General features: G+C 57.0%; 2 protein-coding genes across 3 annotated transcripts in view; both read right to left on the bottom strand.

The window, feature by feature from the left end:
• Positions 1-1,304: 1,304 nt before the first annotated feature.
• BAIAP2L2 (BAR/IMD domain containing adaptor protein 2 like 2) lies at positions 1,305-13,195 on the bottom strand. Its single transcript, XM_072869343.1, has 14 exons — positions 13,067-13,195; positions 12,000-12,075; positions 11,596-11,682; positions 10,427-10,488; positions 9,743-9,814; positions 9,002-9,118; positions 8,449-8,595; positions 7,817-7,969; positions 7,404-7,542; positions 6,386-6,611; positions 5,381-5,452; positions 4,859-5,039; positions 2,969-3,009; positions 1,305-2,136 (listed from the first exon to the last, which is right to left on the bottom strand). The coding sequence occupies exons 1-14, from the start codon at positions 13,103-13,105 to the stop codon at positions 2,061-2,063; spliced, it is 1,488 nt and encodes a 495-aa protein (XP_072725444.1). The 5' UTR covers positions 13,106-13,195; the 3' UTR covers positions 1,305-2,060.
• PLA2G6 (phospholipase A2 group VI) overlaps positions 13,074-13,773 on the bottom strand; it is a 17,612-nt gene continuing 16,912 nt past the window's right edge. Inside the window, exon 17 of one of the 2 annotated variants that reach the window (XR_012043706.1) lies at positions 13,074-13,201. The gene's annotated coding sequence lies outside the window, so the exon portion shown is untranslated. Of the gene's footprint in view, positions 13,202-13,418; positions 13,585-13,773 lie in introns of those variants that run through there. The other variant, XR_012043702.1, reaches the window with a different exon arrangement.

Below are 13,773 nucleotides of genomic sequence, written 5' to 3'. Positions count from 1 at the left end.
GCCCCACGGTGCTCCCAGCGCAGATGTGGGTCAGCAGCCGCTTATGGTTTCAGGTCGGCAGAGACCGGCGGGTGCTGAGCGGGCAGAAAGCACTTCTCCACTTTTAAGAGGCTTTTCCAGCCAATGGGGAGGAGGTGGCTGCCTGCCGCGGCCCGAATCCCCCGGTAATCCCGCTGCCCAGGGGCTCCTCGCCTTTCCCCCAGCAGAGCGGGGCAGGCTGGCGGGGGGCAGATTCGGAGGGGCTGAGGCAGGAGGAAGCGGGGCGAGGGGGGGGGTGTTGGTGATGGACCCAGCCAGGAGGGAGGGTGTCAGGGAGGGGGGCAGTGGAGGATGAGGGCACAGGCCCATGCTTCAGTGAGGGGCACAGTGGGGGAAGGGGCTGCTTTGGAAGCCCCCCACCGCTTCCTCAGCTGCCAGCCAGGATGGAGAAGCACTGGCATGGTTGAGGAATTCCTCATGGAACGAGGACTCACTCACCGGCTGAGGAATCACTGCTGTCCATGGCTCGACGGGCAGGATCCAGCCCACCCCTGGCAGCTCACTAACCACCCCCTGCCAAAACGAAACCTGCCACCCAGCAGGGTGTCTGGTGGGCACCAGGGACAAGCCAGTCTCTGGCCGTGAATGGGGGAACCTGTTTTACTTCCAGGGAGGGGGCCGGGGCTCACCCTAGGTGGGATTTTGGGGAGGGGGGGTGAGAAAAAGGCCCAGGCTGTAAAACCCCCAAAGCCCCTCAGCCCCCACTGTTGTGCCTTTCTGGTGGCAGGGCGGGGGGGGCCTGCGGGGGCTTTGCAGCGCTCGCAGCTGGGGTTTAATTTCTATTAATAAGGCTAATCGGCTAAAGCCCTGGCCATTGCTCGCGCTCCCTCCCTCGCCGCCTCTCCCTTTGGCCCCCGACGGTGGGGCCAGGCTGGTGGGGCACCTGCAGGTCCCCGGGGGAGCATTTCCCCCCACACTGAGCGGCCCCAGGACACCCCTGCGGCTCACAGCCTGGGCGAGGAGGAGAAGAAGATGGCCGTCGGGCCTTGTCCTCCCGCAAGGCCTACCCGCGCATGGCGGCCGGGAAGCGGGGGCTTGCTGCCCTCCAGTGGCAGGACAGCTGGGGGGGCCGGGGGGTGGCTGGCAGTGGGTCGTGCAGCCCTTCTGGTGCCCTCCATTCTGCCCTGGCCCCCTGGGCTGGCGGTTGTCCTAGCTGGTTGCCCAGCATTCAATGCCACGACCACGGGCAGCCATCATGGCCTCAGTGCTGGCGGGGACCCCAGGTCCTCCTCCCCCTGCATCCTCTGACCAAGGTGATGTCCTGGCTGCTGGGACAGCTACGAAAGTGGCATTCTCCATTTTATTTAAAAAAAAAAAAAAAAATCTTTTCCACAGGACAACAGGCGAAGGAGCAGGGCAGCAGCGCTGGGCACTGTCACCTGCGCCCGCCTTGCCCCAGGGCTGCCCAGCAAGGGAAGGGGCTGCGCCGGGGCTGAGAAGGGGCAGATGCTGCTACAATTGGGTATGGTTGCCAAAGGGGCTGCGGGCAGCGAGCTGCACGCTCGAGCAGCAAGCCATCAGCCAGACCATGTCGCTGGAAGCCTTCTTGTGGCCTCCTCCCTTTGGGGTTCATTCTTCTGGTAGCAAAGGGACTGTTTGGCGAGTGTCCTTCTCTGCCCACAGCAGGGCTAGCAAAGCTTCGCCTTCCTCGCCCTGCTAGCACTGCCCCATGCTGCAGATGATCTTACCCATCCATCCCTCTGCCTCCCAGACCAGCAGCATCCCCTCTCCCAGGCCACCAGCACCAGTAACACCAGACCTCTCCCACTCAAGTAAAGTAACATCACACGGGGAGGGGGGACGGGAAGCAATCCAAAAAGAGCAGCAGGGATCTGCTGCTGGCTAAAGCACGCCAGACAGCCAGGCGAGATGGGACCCTGTGACCGGGAGGGAAGGGAAGGGAAAAGAGAGGTTACTCCGTGAGTGGTAGCACTAGGTTGCTGCCCAGCTGGGGGTCACAGCCTGTCACTTGTATGCCTCCTCCTTCCCTGCTGAAATTCTCTGCTGTCCGCAGCCCCGCTTCATCGGATGATGGGTGCCGAGCGGTCATTGGTGACCGTGGGACGCAGCTTGACTGTGGCAAAGGGGTTAGTACCTCTGGAAGGGGAAAGGAAACAGGCAACCATCAGGAAATCTGCAAAGACCATGCGGGGGTCCTGTTGACCAAGCAAAGGCTATTTAGTCCTGACGGACAGCCACCTCCATGCCAAGGAGGAGAGTGTGGTAAAGCTGGCTGCTGAGTATGTTTTCTCCCTCCTTAACACACCCTGCTGCCGGTTCCCATGTGGTTCCCATGTGGTTCCCCTTGGGCTCTCCTCAGGGCTTCTCACCCTCCCTCTTGCATAGGATGAAGAAGGGACACTAGCATAAGGCTGTCCCTTGTGGTAGCACTCCAGACTTGTGGCCCCTGACCCTCCAAGCAAGGAGTCAGGGTGCAGAAAGAGGCCACAGCACCATGCAGAAACATGGAGACACCAACCAGCTGCAGGGGGAAGGAAAGCAGGGATTTATGGCAAGTCTCGTCTCCACAGACCTGTCTCATCAAAGCTAAAAGCCACATCCCTTACGCCTCAGCCCTTTCCAAGCAGGCAGAGCTGCATGAATCATGTAGCTCCACGCTCAGGCTGCAAGCTGCTATTGTGGCTCTTCAAGGATGGATTAGAAGGAGCATGCAGGCCTGGCCATCTGCTCAGGGTGCTCAGGTCCTACCTCGTATTACCAGAGGTAGGAGAGAGCCTTCCCAGTCAGCCAGAATGGCCCACCTCTGTGGGCCCACCTCCTGTCCTGGAAGGTGGGTTGTGCATTGCTTTCCTCCAGACACTTCCCTGTTCCTCCCACGTTTGATAATCCAAAAGATTAAATAATAATAGTATTGTAATAATGCCCCCCTGTCTGATGATTCCAGAGCACAGCTCCACGCCTCACTCACCGTGGGAAGAGTTCAGGGGGCTGGTCAAATACTCCTGATTTCTGCAGTGAAAAGAAAGGCAGCAGTGAGTGATCCAGGGTGGGGAGGGGAATGATGAGACAAAAGTAGGGCAGGAAACACCACACACACGGGACTTCACAAAACACTTAAGTGAGTTAGGAGCCCAAGTCCTCTTAACAGGGCTCTGACTCCTTATTCATTCAAACTTTGCATAATCCTACAACTTCATCGCTACAGATAACACCCTGATTTCTGTGGTGGGGGTTGTCCCAACACCACAGGTTCCCTATTCCCCTAGGACACCTCCCTTTGTCTTGGGGAAGAAAGGAGATGCCTAAGATCCCCAAAGTGTCATGTCTGACGAGCACAGCAAACAGTGACAGTCTGAGCTACATTTCACCCTGCCAGCACAGCCAGAGATGCCCCCCTCACATTGCCCACATACCCTGGCAAAGAGTTTATCATCAGTGCCTTCACATGCTTCCTGCATCCACGGGGAACTCAAGAGCTGTAGTGCTGCATCCTACCCTACACCACACCACATACTGCTTAAATGTGGACCAACCTGATGGAAAAAGATGGACCTAGGCCCTGTGGCCCTTATTCTTGGCCAGTAGATAATGAAGGATCAGTGACAACTGGCCTGCTAAAGTACACCGGTTTCTGTAGCTGTTGGCAGACAAGAAAGCCACGTGTGGCTATCTGTGTTCCAGCTGGGAAGTCAAACAGGCACCCACTTGCTGCTGGCTCAACTGGAGGATGTCTTAGGCAGAAGTGTAGAGCAAGGCTGAGTCTTTCCAAACTTCTAACGAAACTCAATTTCTCTGCCGTGGTACTCTAAATGTTCCACATGCTTCATTGCTCAGTCCCAGGTCTATCCCTACACCTTCGACCCGGGATCAGATGGAAACCAGTGACCCAGAGAGGGGGACAGGCCGCAGAGCCTGTTCCCCTCTGTGTTGTGCAGCCTGAGGCTCCCTGAAACCACAGAGCAGGACACGAAAGGAAAAAAAGAGTAATTAAATGTTACATTTTTCAGTCCTTTGAGCCATCCGGTTGCTTGCAACTTCACACTGGCCTGGAACCAGCGACCAGAGATGAGGTGTCCCAGCCTCCTATGAGACTGAGCAAGTAAACACCCCACAGGCAGCGCTGTCCTTCCCTCTCCCAGGTTCCTCAGCTTTAACTGTTCTCAACTTTAACTTTGACTGTCCTCACCAGTCAATTCCCCACAGCTGGAAGCAGTGATAAGTAGAGCCATAAGCCATGGGTTGGACACAACTTGTTCTAAGGCTCTCCAAAACGGCTGTGCTCTCAGCCTTTGCCCCTAGCTTTTCCCCTACCCCAGCTGTGACTTTAACCCAATCCTTGCTTGTATTTAGAAGAGGAGCCCTCGAAACTCCTCTCAGTTCTCTGAAGGGAGAAGGAGGATGGCATCTCTGTTAGCTGGCCACCCACTCCCAGCCCAGCCTGATCACTCCATGGTCCTACTATTAGCAGAAAGAAGTGCTGCGCTGGAGCCACCAGAAATCAGGCTGGGAGGTCATGGAGAGAAGGACTGAACTGAAGGGTCCCTGGTGAGCAAAAAGAGAGAGAAATGAGGAGGGCAGGGGCAGAAAAGCCATCCCCTGGGGGAGCAAAGCCAGGCGCTGAGGATCTGCACACACAAGGCTGACTGGCAGGGGCCACCAGGACATGGTGGCATGCAAACAGACTGGGTGAGAAAGGCCAGTGCGAACAAGACCCCTTAGCTCAGGAAGGGAGGTCACACAGCAACGTCTGGAAGGTGTTTTTCTTTCTCAGTAAGCCAATGCAGAAAAGGTGTGCCTTGGAGGATGAAAATCAGACGTGGCCCACTCCACACTCCCCAGTCACTCCTCCTGCACTCACCTTGGAGCCAGAACTGACCGGAGTGGCCACCCCACTCTGGTGACTGCTGGCACCCACCGAGAAGGCAGGTGGGTTTGGCAAACTGGGCTGGGCAGTGGCAGGCCAGTAATTGCTAGAGGAAGGAGTGCTGGGACGGTCCAGGATGTCATCCATACTGTGACTGCTTCGCAGTGGGAAGGACCTGAGCAAGAGGAGAAGACAGTGGGGTGAGAGGCAGAGCAAGGAACAGGGAGCAGCACAGGTGCTAGCCACAGCATGTATCTATGGGATGTCTCTGGAGAAAATACACATGGCTTGGACTGGCCCAGTCACAAGCGCCTTTGAGAAGATACTGCACGTGTTAGGGGAGCCATCTAGGGTAAGCCTGTGAGATCTCAGGGCACAGCAAGGCTCTCAGCAGATGCTCCAGCATGGGAACACTGCAGCTCTCCACGGGGCACACCCCAAACGGGTACCCCACTGGTGTTAGTGCTCTACCAGTAGTCACTCCAGCTCCTGCCTGGCCAATTGCTCTCCTGTTACCTGGTGGCTGGCTCCTCCATCTCCCTTGCATCCTCCAGAGGCTTGACATAAGCTTCGGGGAACCAGCCGCATCTAAGGCACAGGAACAGAGACGAATGAGGTCCATGGTTTGTGGTTCTTCCGATCCAGCCGCCCAGCACTCCTGATCTATATCCATCCCACGCACTGCTACCATGTGTGACAGTGTTTCTGCACATCTTTCACCCCTGTGTGGGGCACGGAGTTATTGCCAGACAGTCCTTGAGCTTGGAGCAGGACTTGCTTATCTCAGAGGCTGTGCAAAATGCCTGCTACCGGGAGCAACGCTGGTGCAATTCAGGAAGAGACGCTCTCACTGAGCATGGTTGCCAAGGCCAGCACACAAGGAAGCTGTGGAAATCCCTTCTCCTCGGGGCAAAGCAGCTCCACCCCAGAAACCCCGGAAAAAGAAAGGCGCTGCTTTTGCTCATCTCACGTCTGAGCGTGAGCTTGCCTGCAGAGCACAGTGCAGGGATGCCATGTGGAACAGGGCAGGCTTTGCACACAGATGTTGGCCGGCGGCACCACAGGGAGCAATTCAGTAAGTGCTGGGTGCAGCAGTTTCCATGGCCTGTCTGTGCTGGAGGGTGCGGCGGCAGTCGTGGTGTGAGCTGAGAAATGCCAGGCCTCTCAGGTAACTCCAGCAGTTCATGGCCCTGAGCTGGGTCCCATGACAGGAGTCACTCAGCCATGCAAGCCGGGAGGAGGTCACTGCATCCCTGGCTCTTCTACCCAAAGCCCCTGGAGCTTTCTCAGGCAGCTCGTCCACACTCACCCTGCCCCACCGCATCTCCTCGGCTTGGAGAGCCCCCGTGCTAGGCACAGCCCATGACTGAGGACATGACGATGTCCCACCCAGATGGTGGGTGAGACACAGTGCCCAGGCCATGCCTGGAGGGGAGGGGGGAGATAATTTTGGGCTTAAGCCTCCCAGCTACAGACCTGACAAGCCTGCATCAGCCTGCCAGGCCAATTTACAGCACGTACGTGGATGAGCCTTCCAGCTTGCCATACAGCCAGCCGTTCTGCGCATCCGGCATCAGCACTGTGATGACATCCCCGGGGTCAAACCGTAGCAGGGTCCGGTTGGCGCCCGTCACGTGTGGCACGATAGCCTGCACTCTCGCTGTGCCGCTCCTCCTCCTGCCTTCGCTGCCGCTGCTGGCCTCGCCGAAGGAACCCGAACGGGAGGGACGGCCGGTAGGTAGCAAACCTGCAGGGAGGCATTGGAGGGGTCTGGCTGGAGTCCAGAATCCTCCTGCAAGACCCATGCTGCCTTGAAGGGACCAGCGCTTCCCCAGTCAAGTAATTATCCTAGAGGAGCAGATGGCTCTTCTCTGCAGGCAGAGAGCAGGGCATAGCATGGGAAAGGGTAAAACATTCATCTTGCAGGAGAAAATCAACTCAAGCTGAAACCACTTGCTTTGCACTATGTCCTCTTTGTCCAGATGTCTAGGGCACAGGCACTGCCTGCTAAATGACTGGCTGATGTCCCTCTTCCTAACCCTGTTAGAGCAACTAAGAATTTGGGTCGTTTTCCTCTCCCCTTGCCCCCTTTTTTTTTTTAACACTTTAAGCTGAAATTTTTCAGGAAGGAAAAGCAGGTGAGACATGAGGTAACTGGCTGGGTTTTGTAGGGCAGGGTTATATTTAATCTGGTAGCATAAGTGAAGGTGCATTACCAAAATGGGAACTTCAGTAAGAACCAGCCCTCATGGTTCAAGGAGCCTTGAAAATTGCACACCTGTGTGTTTCCCCCTCACACAGCCAGCCAGGAAACCTAGCCTTGTCCTGGATGGACCCTGCTCTGAAGGTTGTGCTCACCCCCCTGCTTCATTCAGCCTTGCCCTCCCCAGCTCCCACATGCACTGTCCTCTCACCATGCCCAGGAATGTGGCTGAGGACCGGTGATCTGAGAGAGTGGCGGTCCCTGCCCAAACCCAACCCTATTCCCAGAGAGGCCCAGCCGCTGTGTCTCCCCACAGCATCCGGACATGGGTCATACTGGCTGATGGTGTCCTCCGCAGCGGCCGCCTGGGGGACTCTGGCTGAGGAGACAGTCTCATTTCTGGAGGCTCCGGAGAGAAGACGCTGGATCTGCTCCCAGTCATGGGAGAAGCAAAGTCCCCAAGGGGTCTCTGGGGCTGTTGGAAGGAAAGCAGGCTGAATCCACAGGGGCTGCGCCAAGTGGGAGATGTTCTGAGAGACACCCAGTCCCTCTCAGAAAGCCAAAGCCAGCACGTTTCCCCATTGCAGCCCGTACACACGATTCCCTTCATCTTGGCCAGGAAAGGCCACGGAAGCTGGACAAGGCAGCAAGGACCATGGTCGCCCAAGGACTGGCCTTGCCCTGCAGCCTGAAAGGGGCAGCTGCAGCCTCACCACCGCCAAGGCAGGGGCTGTCTGTGGGCTCCTCACCATCTCGAGGTGCGTGGGAGTGAGCCGGCCCGATGGATACCCCTGGCCGTGGGAGGCTGCGAGAAGCCCCTGCGAGTGGCTGTTTGAGGGGTTGCGGCTGGCCTCCAGCTGCTCCTTCCACTGCGGCGCCTTGGTCTGGATCACGCCCCGGGCCTGGGCAGAGGGAGAAGAAGAGGGGGTGATGAACAGGGCAGAACAGCTACAGAGGGAGCTGAGGGCTGCCACATGCATTAGATTAGGGACTGGGTCCTCCCATAATTACGTTTGTGGGAATGGCTAAACAGGGCCCCGCAGGAGTGAATTTTTAGGATGGCACCCTCCAGCAGAGACCCCGTGGTCCCAATGACCCTGCCATAAACACCTGCATTGCCCTTCCCTCTCCCATCGCTCACACACCCAACTAACCTCATGTCAGCACCATCCTCACCCCCAGCCATGCTCTCCCAGCCTAGTACAGTCAGCCTGGACCCCACAGCAAGAAATGAAATAGAGTTTCCTGCCCAGTCCATGCACAGATGTTGCCTTCGCCCAAGGGGCAGCTCAGCCCTGGCTCCCTCCTGCCTGCATGCCCCCCCCCTCCAGCCATGCTGCCTGCTCCCCCAGCTCCGCTCCCCAGCACACCAGGGCCATACCCTGCTGTAAAACTGGAGGAGAGTGTTGTAGAGCATCTGGTGCTTCTCAGCCAGGAAGCGGTAGCGGCGTTTCTCCTCCAGCTCAGCCTCCCTCTGGCTCTCGGAGACGAACGCCTGCATCTCCGAGCGCAGTCGCATCACATTCTCCTGAGCCACAGAGGAAAGGAGGAGGAAGGGATCAGTATAAATCCAGCAGAGTAGGATCACACACGGCAGGGGAAGGGGTGAAATGGGTCATCATGTCTACCAGCTTCCCAGTCCACTCGCAGTGCTGGAGCAGCACAGAGCAGCTAGAGCAGAGTGCCAGGGACCAAGTCCTTGCTCACTGAGGCTTGCTAAATGAGGCAAGGGCTTGGCAGGAGTGAGCACCACAGGTCAACAGCACCCTGTAGAAAAGGAGTTTCCGCCTTTCCAGATAAGCCCACTGCCTTTTTAATGCTGGGGACAACCCCCTGGCTTTTAAGGAAGGACAAAGTTGCTCAGAAATCAGTCCTGGGTCCAGATAAATCATCCAGTTCTTTCTCCAACTCCCCTTCCTCCAATCGCTGCTCACCTTCATCTCCCGGACATTTTTATCACGAGCCCTCTCCATTCTCCACAGCTCTGCCATGCGCTTGTCCAGGTTGGTGGCTCTGCGCTGGTACTCCAGCTCATACTGCTTCTGGCTTTCCTGCCAGGGAGAAACCGGGCTGGGTGGGGAACCGGAGACCCAGCCGCACTGTGATGCAGCAGGGGTCCTGCTCTGATGGGTGGTTGAGCATCCGAGTCACCCTGAAATCAGGCTTCACCTGGACCTCTTATAAAAAGTCTTTCTCTACCTTTCTCTTCATTTTGAAGGGCCCCAGAGTGCTAATGAGCCTCAGGATCTCAGGAGCAAAAACTGGCACCCAGCTCCCCCAGCACTGGGAGCAAGCCCCCAGGCCTCTGTCTCCCTCTATGACACTACCCACCGGCATGGCCAGCTGGGCCACAACGGCACAGGACCCACACCCATGCAACGGCTGTGGGTCAGGGAAGCTGGGAACTCTGCTTTTGGGATGCCAAGTCTCTCAGCCCTGGTGAAGCATTTGGCAAGTCCCACTGCACAAAGGAGAACAGTTGCCTGCCCTCTTTAGCCCTCCATCATCAGCCAAACTAGGGGGGGCTTGGTCCATGATGAGAGAAGAAGATAAGGCCCCCTAACTCCTGCAGAGGAAAGTCAAGGAAACACCTCAAGTGCTCAAGCGAAAGCCCTTGGGTAGAGGGGAGAGGGAAACAAGGAGGGTTGAGGAGGAGAAGGGAGTTCATCACTCACAGTGATGAACTGCACATCCATTTTGGTGTTCTTCTCCATGTGCTGCAGCAGGTCCACGTGGAAGGTCTGAGCCTGGAAGAGGCGGAGGAGCCATGACCCTCATCCCTTCACCATGACCCTCATCCCTTCACTGTATGGGGTGAAGGGGCGGCTTGCAAAACCCACAGAGCTAGTGACTCCTTTGCCACCTAGACGCCATACAGAAGCCAGAAAGGGGCACATTAGGGCTACCATGGAGCAGCCCTGTGGCCTGGGGGTCGGCACTCAGCACTCATCCAACCGTTAACCTCCGAGCTTGGGCACGGGCACAAACAGCAGTGTCTGGAAGGGTTAGCATCCCCTCCACTCCTGTCCCACCACTGCCACCCAGGGAAAGAGAGGATGGCCTCACCACATCCTCAGAGCCAGGCATTGCTCAGTCTACTGCACACCTGCCACCGCGCTTGCGGAGAGGTGGTGACAGTCCACTAATGGCATGAAACATTGAACAAGAGGCAGGCTCTGGGCATGCCAGCTCTGTAACACGCCTCTGTCACACACAGCAGGGACAGCAGGGAGGCAGACACCTGCCAACAGGCATGTCAGAGGGCGGGAGATGGGGCAAATCAGGCAAATGCCGGCATGCTGTGGTTAAGGAAGTCCCTTTTTTCCCCCCCTGCACCAGCCCCTGGGAAAACCACTCACCACGACTTCCAAATCAGAGCTCAGGAGTCTCTGCGTGTTGGACATCTGCATCAGAATTTCACCTTCAGGGAAAGAGACAGGAGAGGGTGGAAAAATCCTGCGGCCATTTCCTTGTGTGCCCAAGGGGGCAGACCAGTAGCGTGCGACTCAGGCTGATGATATATGGGTGTGAAAGTCCAACAGATATCGCAACGCACTGCTCTCTGCACCCTGAGAGAGGCTGGTAGCCTTCTTCCCCACAGCTCCACCACCACTCCCCAAGCACTGCCAGTGTGGGGTTGCTCCAGCCCATGAACCTGCCAAGACCAGGGCTCTGCTACAGCCTGTGGTGCTGGCAGGCAGCCTCAGCTCTGCCATGGGCTCTGGGTGCTGGGTTTCCGCTCTGCCGCAGCCCCTACGAACCCCATTTCCACTCCCAGTGGCACCCCAGCTATGGTGCACAGTTCTGGCTGTCCTACAGGAGAGTAGCTACAGCACCCACTGCTGATGCTGTGTGTGGTCCTGCTTCACTGGTGTTGGCATTATGAAACCATGAAGGGAAGAGACTGATGACAGGGAGCAGAAGAGTGAGCTGTGTGGTGCAGATGGTGGTAGGAGTCTGCAGAACGGACATTGCTGGAAGTTTTTTACTAAAATGTTAAGTATCAGAGCAGTTCCCTAAACATATTTTCAGCAGCCGTCGTTAGGCTGCAGAATTATTGTAATGTAAGCCCCTCAGCTCCGAGCTGCCATTTCAGCTGGCTGCAGGCTCAGGATGACAACAGCCCATCAGCTATTGTCAGCCCATGCTCTCCGGCTTTTCCCTCACACCTGCAAGGAGGAGCAAAATGGTTCCTCCAAGAGGAAAACTTCAGCTCTCAGGGCAGGATGCCTCAGCAAGGACTGGTTTCCATGAGAGGTCCATCGCTGGAGGTCCATCCCAGGAGCTGGGCTCAGTCATTGATCTCAGAGAGATACAGGGGAGAGTGCTGGGGCCTTGGGGGATATTCAAGGATACACAATAAATTTTACTCTTACTGCCTGGACAGGGCCTGGTGCTCTGAGACACCATTTATAGGAGCTGTCTTCCTTCCCCCAATACCTGGAAAGAGACTAGCTAAGGGGGAAGGCCAAAAAAATGTAACTGTGGCTCATCACAGCACAGAGGATGGTGAGCAGGAGAGCCTTACCCAGCACGTGTGAGTTGGAGCTCTGCAGTGCTTGCTCCCCAATCTTCTCAATCGCCTTAAAATACAATTCAGCTGCTTTGGATAATGCTGTGAGGAGAGGAGAGGGGAGGTAAGAATCTGGCCTGCCTTCCCACCATCACCAGCCCCAGCAAGCAGCACACAGGACAGCCACCCCCTGGTACCTCACTTATAGGCAAGGGCACCCCATCTCTCCCCATCTGTGCCTAATAACAGCAGCAGGTTCTGGAGCAGGAGAAAAGTGAGTAAGAGCAGCTGAGGACATGCCATGGGGGTGACCAGCAGCCTTGCCCTGGGTGACAGCAGTCCATCCTGATGCACTGTGGTCACCCAGGATGGACGCAGCAGCACGATCTGGAGCCTTGGCCATGCAAGACCTCACTCACCGTGGAAGGCACGCAGGTAGTTGTTCCCCAGGTACACCAGGTTCTCCAGCGCAGGGTTGAACTGCTCCAGGATACTCTGTGGCCAGGCAGAAGCACATTAACGCCAGTCTTCCCCACGCCCCAGAGAGTGCAGCAGGTCAATGCCCTCCTGCTGCGGTTTGGCTGGGTGCAGCAGGGGCCCAGAGAGCTCCCTTAGCCACAACACTGGACAGTCATGGTGATGTACAGCTGTGCACAAAGTCAGCTCCCTGCATCGGAGGTAGCTGGGACCCTTGGCTGCCCTGAGTCCTCTCCAGCCAGCCGGGAGAGGAGCAACATCAGAGCGCAAGGTAGCTCGCTGGAGAGCCAAGTGGTCGCCTGAAGATGGCTTTCTCCCAAGGCCCCACACCCGCTGCAGACAGGGGAGTAACTGCAAGGGGATCTGAGCAGCCTTTCCCCTCGTCCCTGAGCCTGCTGGGGTGAGGGCCACGGCTTATTATCCAGGCATGAACACAACTTTTTCCTGGCCAGGATTTGGTGCACTGCCAGACTCAGCAGCCTGCTAAGAGAAGGGATGGACTGCTTCAGACCAGCCTCTCCACTCTTACCTGTTGTATGCATCAAAGGTGTTTATGGCCTGCAGCAGAGAAGACCGGAGGCTGGAATAAGCAATTCCCCCTTCTCCCAGCCCTCACCACCTTGGTGCAGCACCGATGCGTGTAGGGAAGCGTTCGTGAGATCAGACTGTTCTTTCCAGCAAAGGGGAAAACAGCTGACGCTCTGAGCTCCAGCTTCCTACCGGCAACCATGGCGTGTCACCCTTCATAAACACGCTCCCTGTCCAAACCACCCCGGTTGCCCAGTTCCTTCCCGGATCTGCCTTAAGACCCACAGCACCCTCCCCTCCTGCCAGCCGTCTGCTCTCAAACACAGCCCAAAGCCCACAGGAGCTGCTGCAGTTCAGCCCGGGGATGGATCCAGCCCTCTGCTGTCCACCCTTCAAGGGAGCCTTTGGCAGAAAACAGCTCCTCTCCTACCCGCACACCTCCCCTAGGCAGACAGGAGCAGCCTCTGGTGTTGGCACTCACCTTATAGATGGAGATGGTGGATCTGTAGGACAGGTCCATCTCCAGAGCCTTTTCCCTCTCCCACGGAGAAGCAAGTTGCAAAGGAGAGCACAAGGTGCTATAGTGGCCCGGAGGACTCTGCTTCTGCACAGCCGGCTGGATGGAAAGAGCCCGTCACTGGCAAGGTAGTACAGCAGGAAGACACAGACGTGGTACAAAGGGAATGGAGCACTGCTGGAGTTTAATAATTCACCAGCAAGAGGCTGGAACTTGATCTCTGGAAGTAACCGGACTCTGGGGAGAGAAGAATCCTACAACAGCTAGCAAGGGCACGTGACCGCCTCCTTGAATTATTGATTGCCAGCTCTCCCTGCCCTGACACCTGCAGAGCCAGCCACCTGCCAGAGTAACCGCCTTATGGCTTGCTGCCTCCGTCACTGCAACCGCTCGGAGGTGGCTCACTCGGCCTCGCTGCGCTAGCAAAGCATCTTCAGGTCCCTCGCACACAGCTTGCGATTGCAGGCAGCAAATAGCAGGGGCTGGGGGGAAACGCAAGGAAAGCTCAAAACAGGTTTCACCTCTTCCCTGCCCACTATTCCCCCACCCCAGGCCTCAGCTCTCTGGCTCTTAGCATCCCTCCCGCTCCCAGTCTCAATGAGACTCCCTAATGGCACGCAGGAGCTTGTGCCTGAACCCTCCTGCTCTCCCTGCCTGCGTGCAGGGAGCCC

Source organism: Ciconia boyciana, chromosome 1, assembly GCF_034638445.1.
Source record: "Ciconia boyciana chromosome 1, ASM3463844v1, whole genome shotgun sequence".
In the NCBI taxonomy this organism is placed as follows: Eukaryota; Metazoa; Chordata; class Aves; order Ciconiiformes; family Ciconiidae; genus Ciconia; species Ciconia boyciana.
This window is presented reverse-complemented; position numbering and strand designations above follow the sequence as displayed.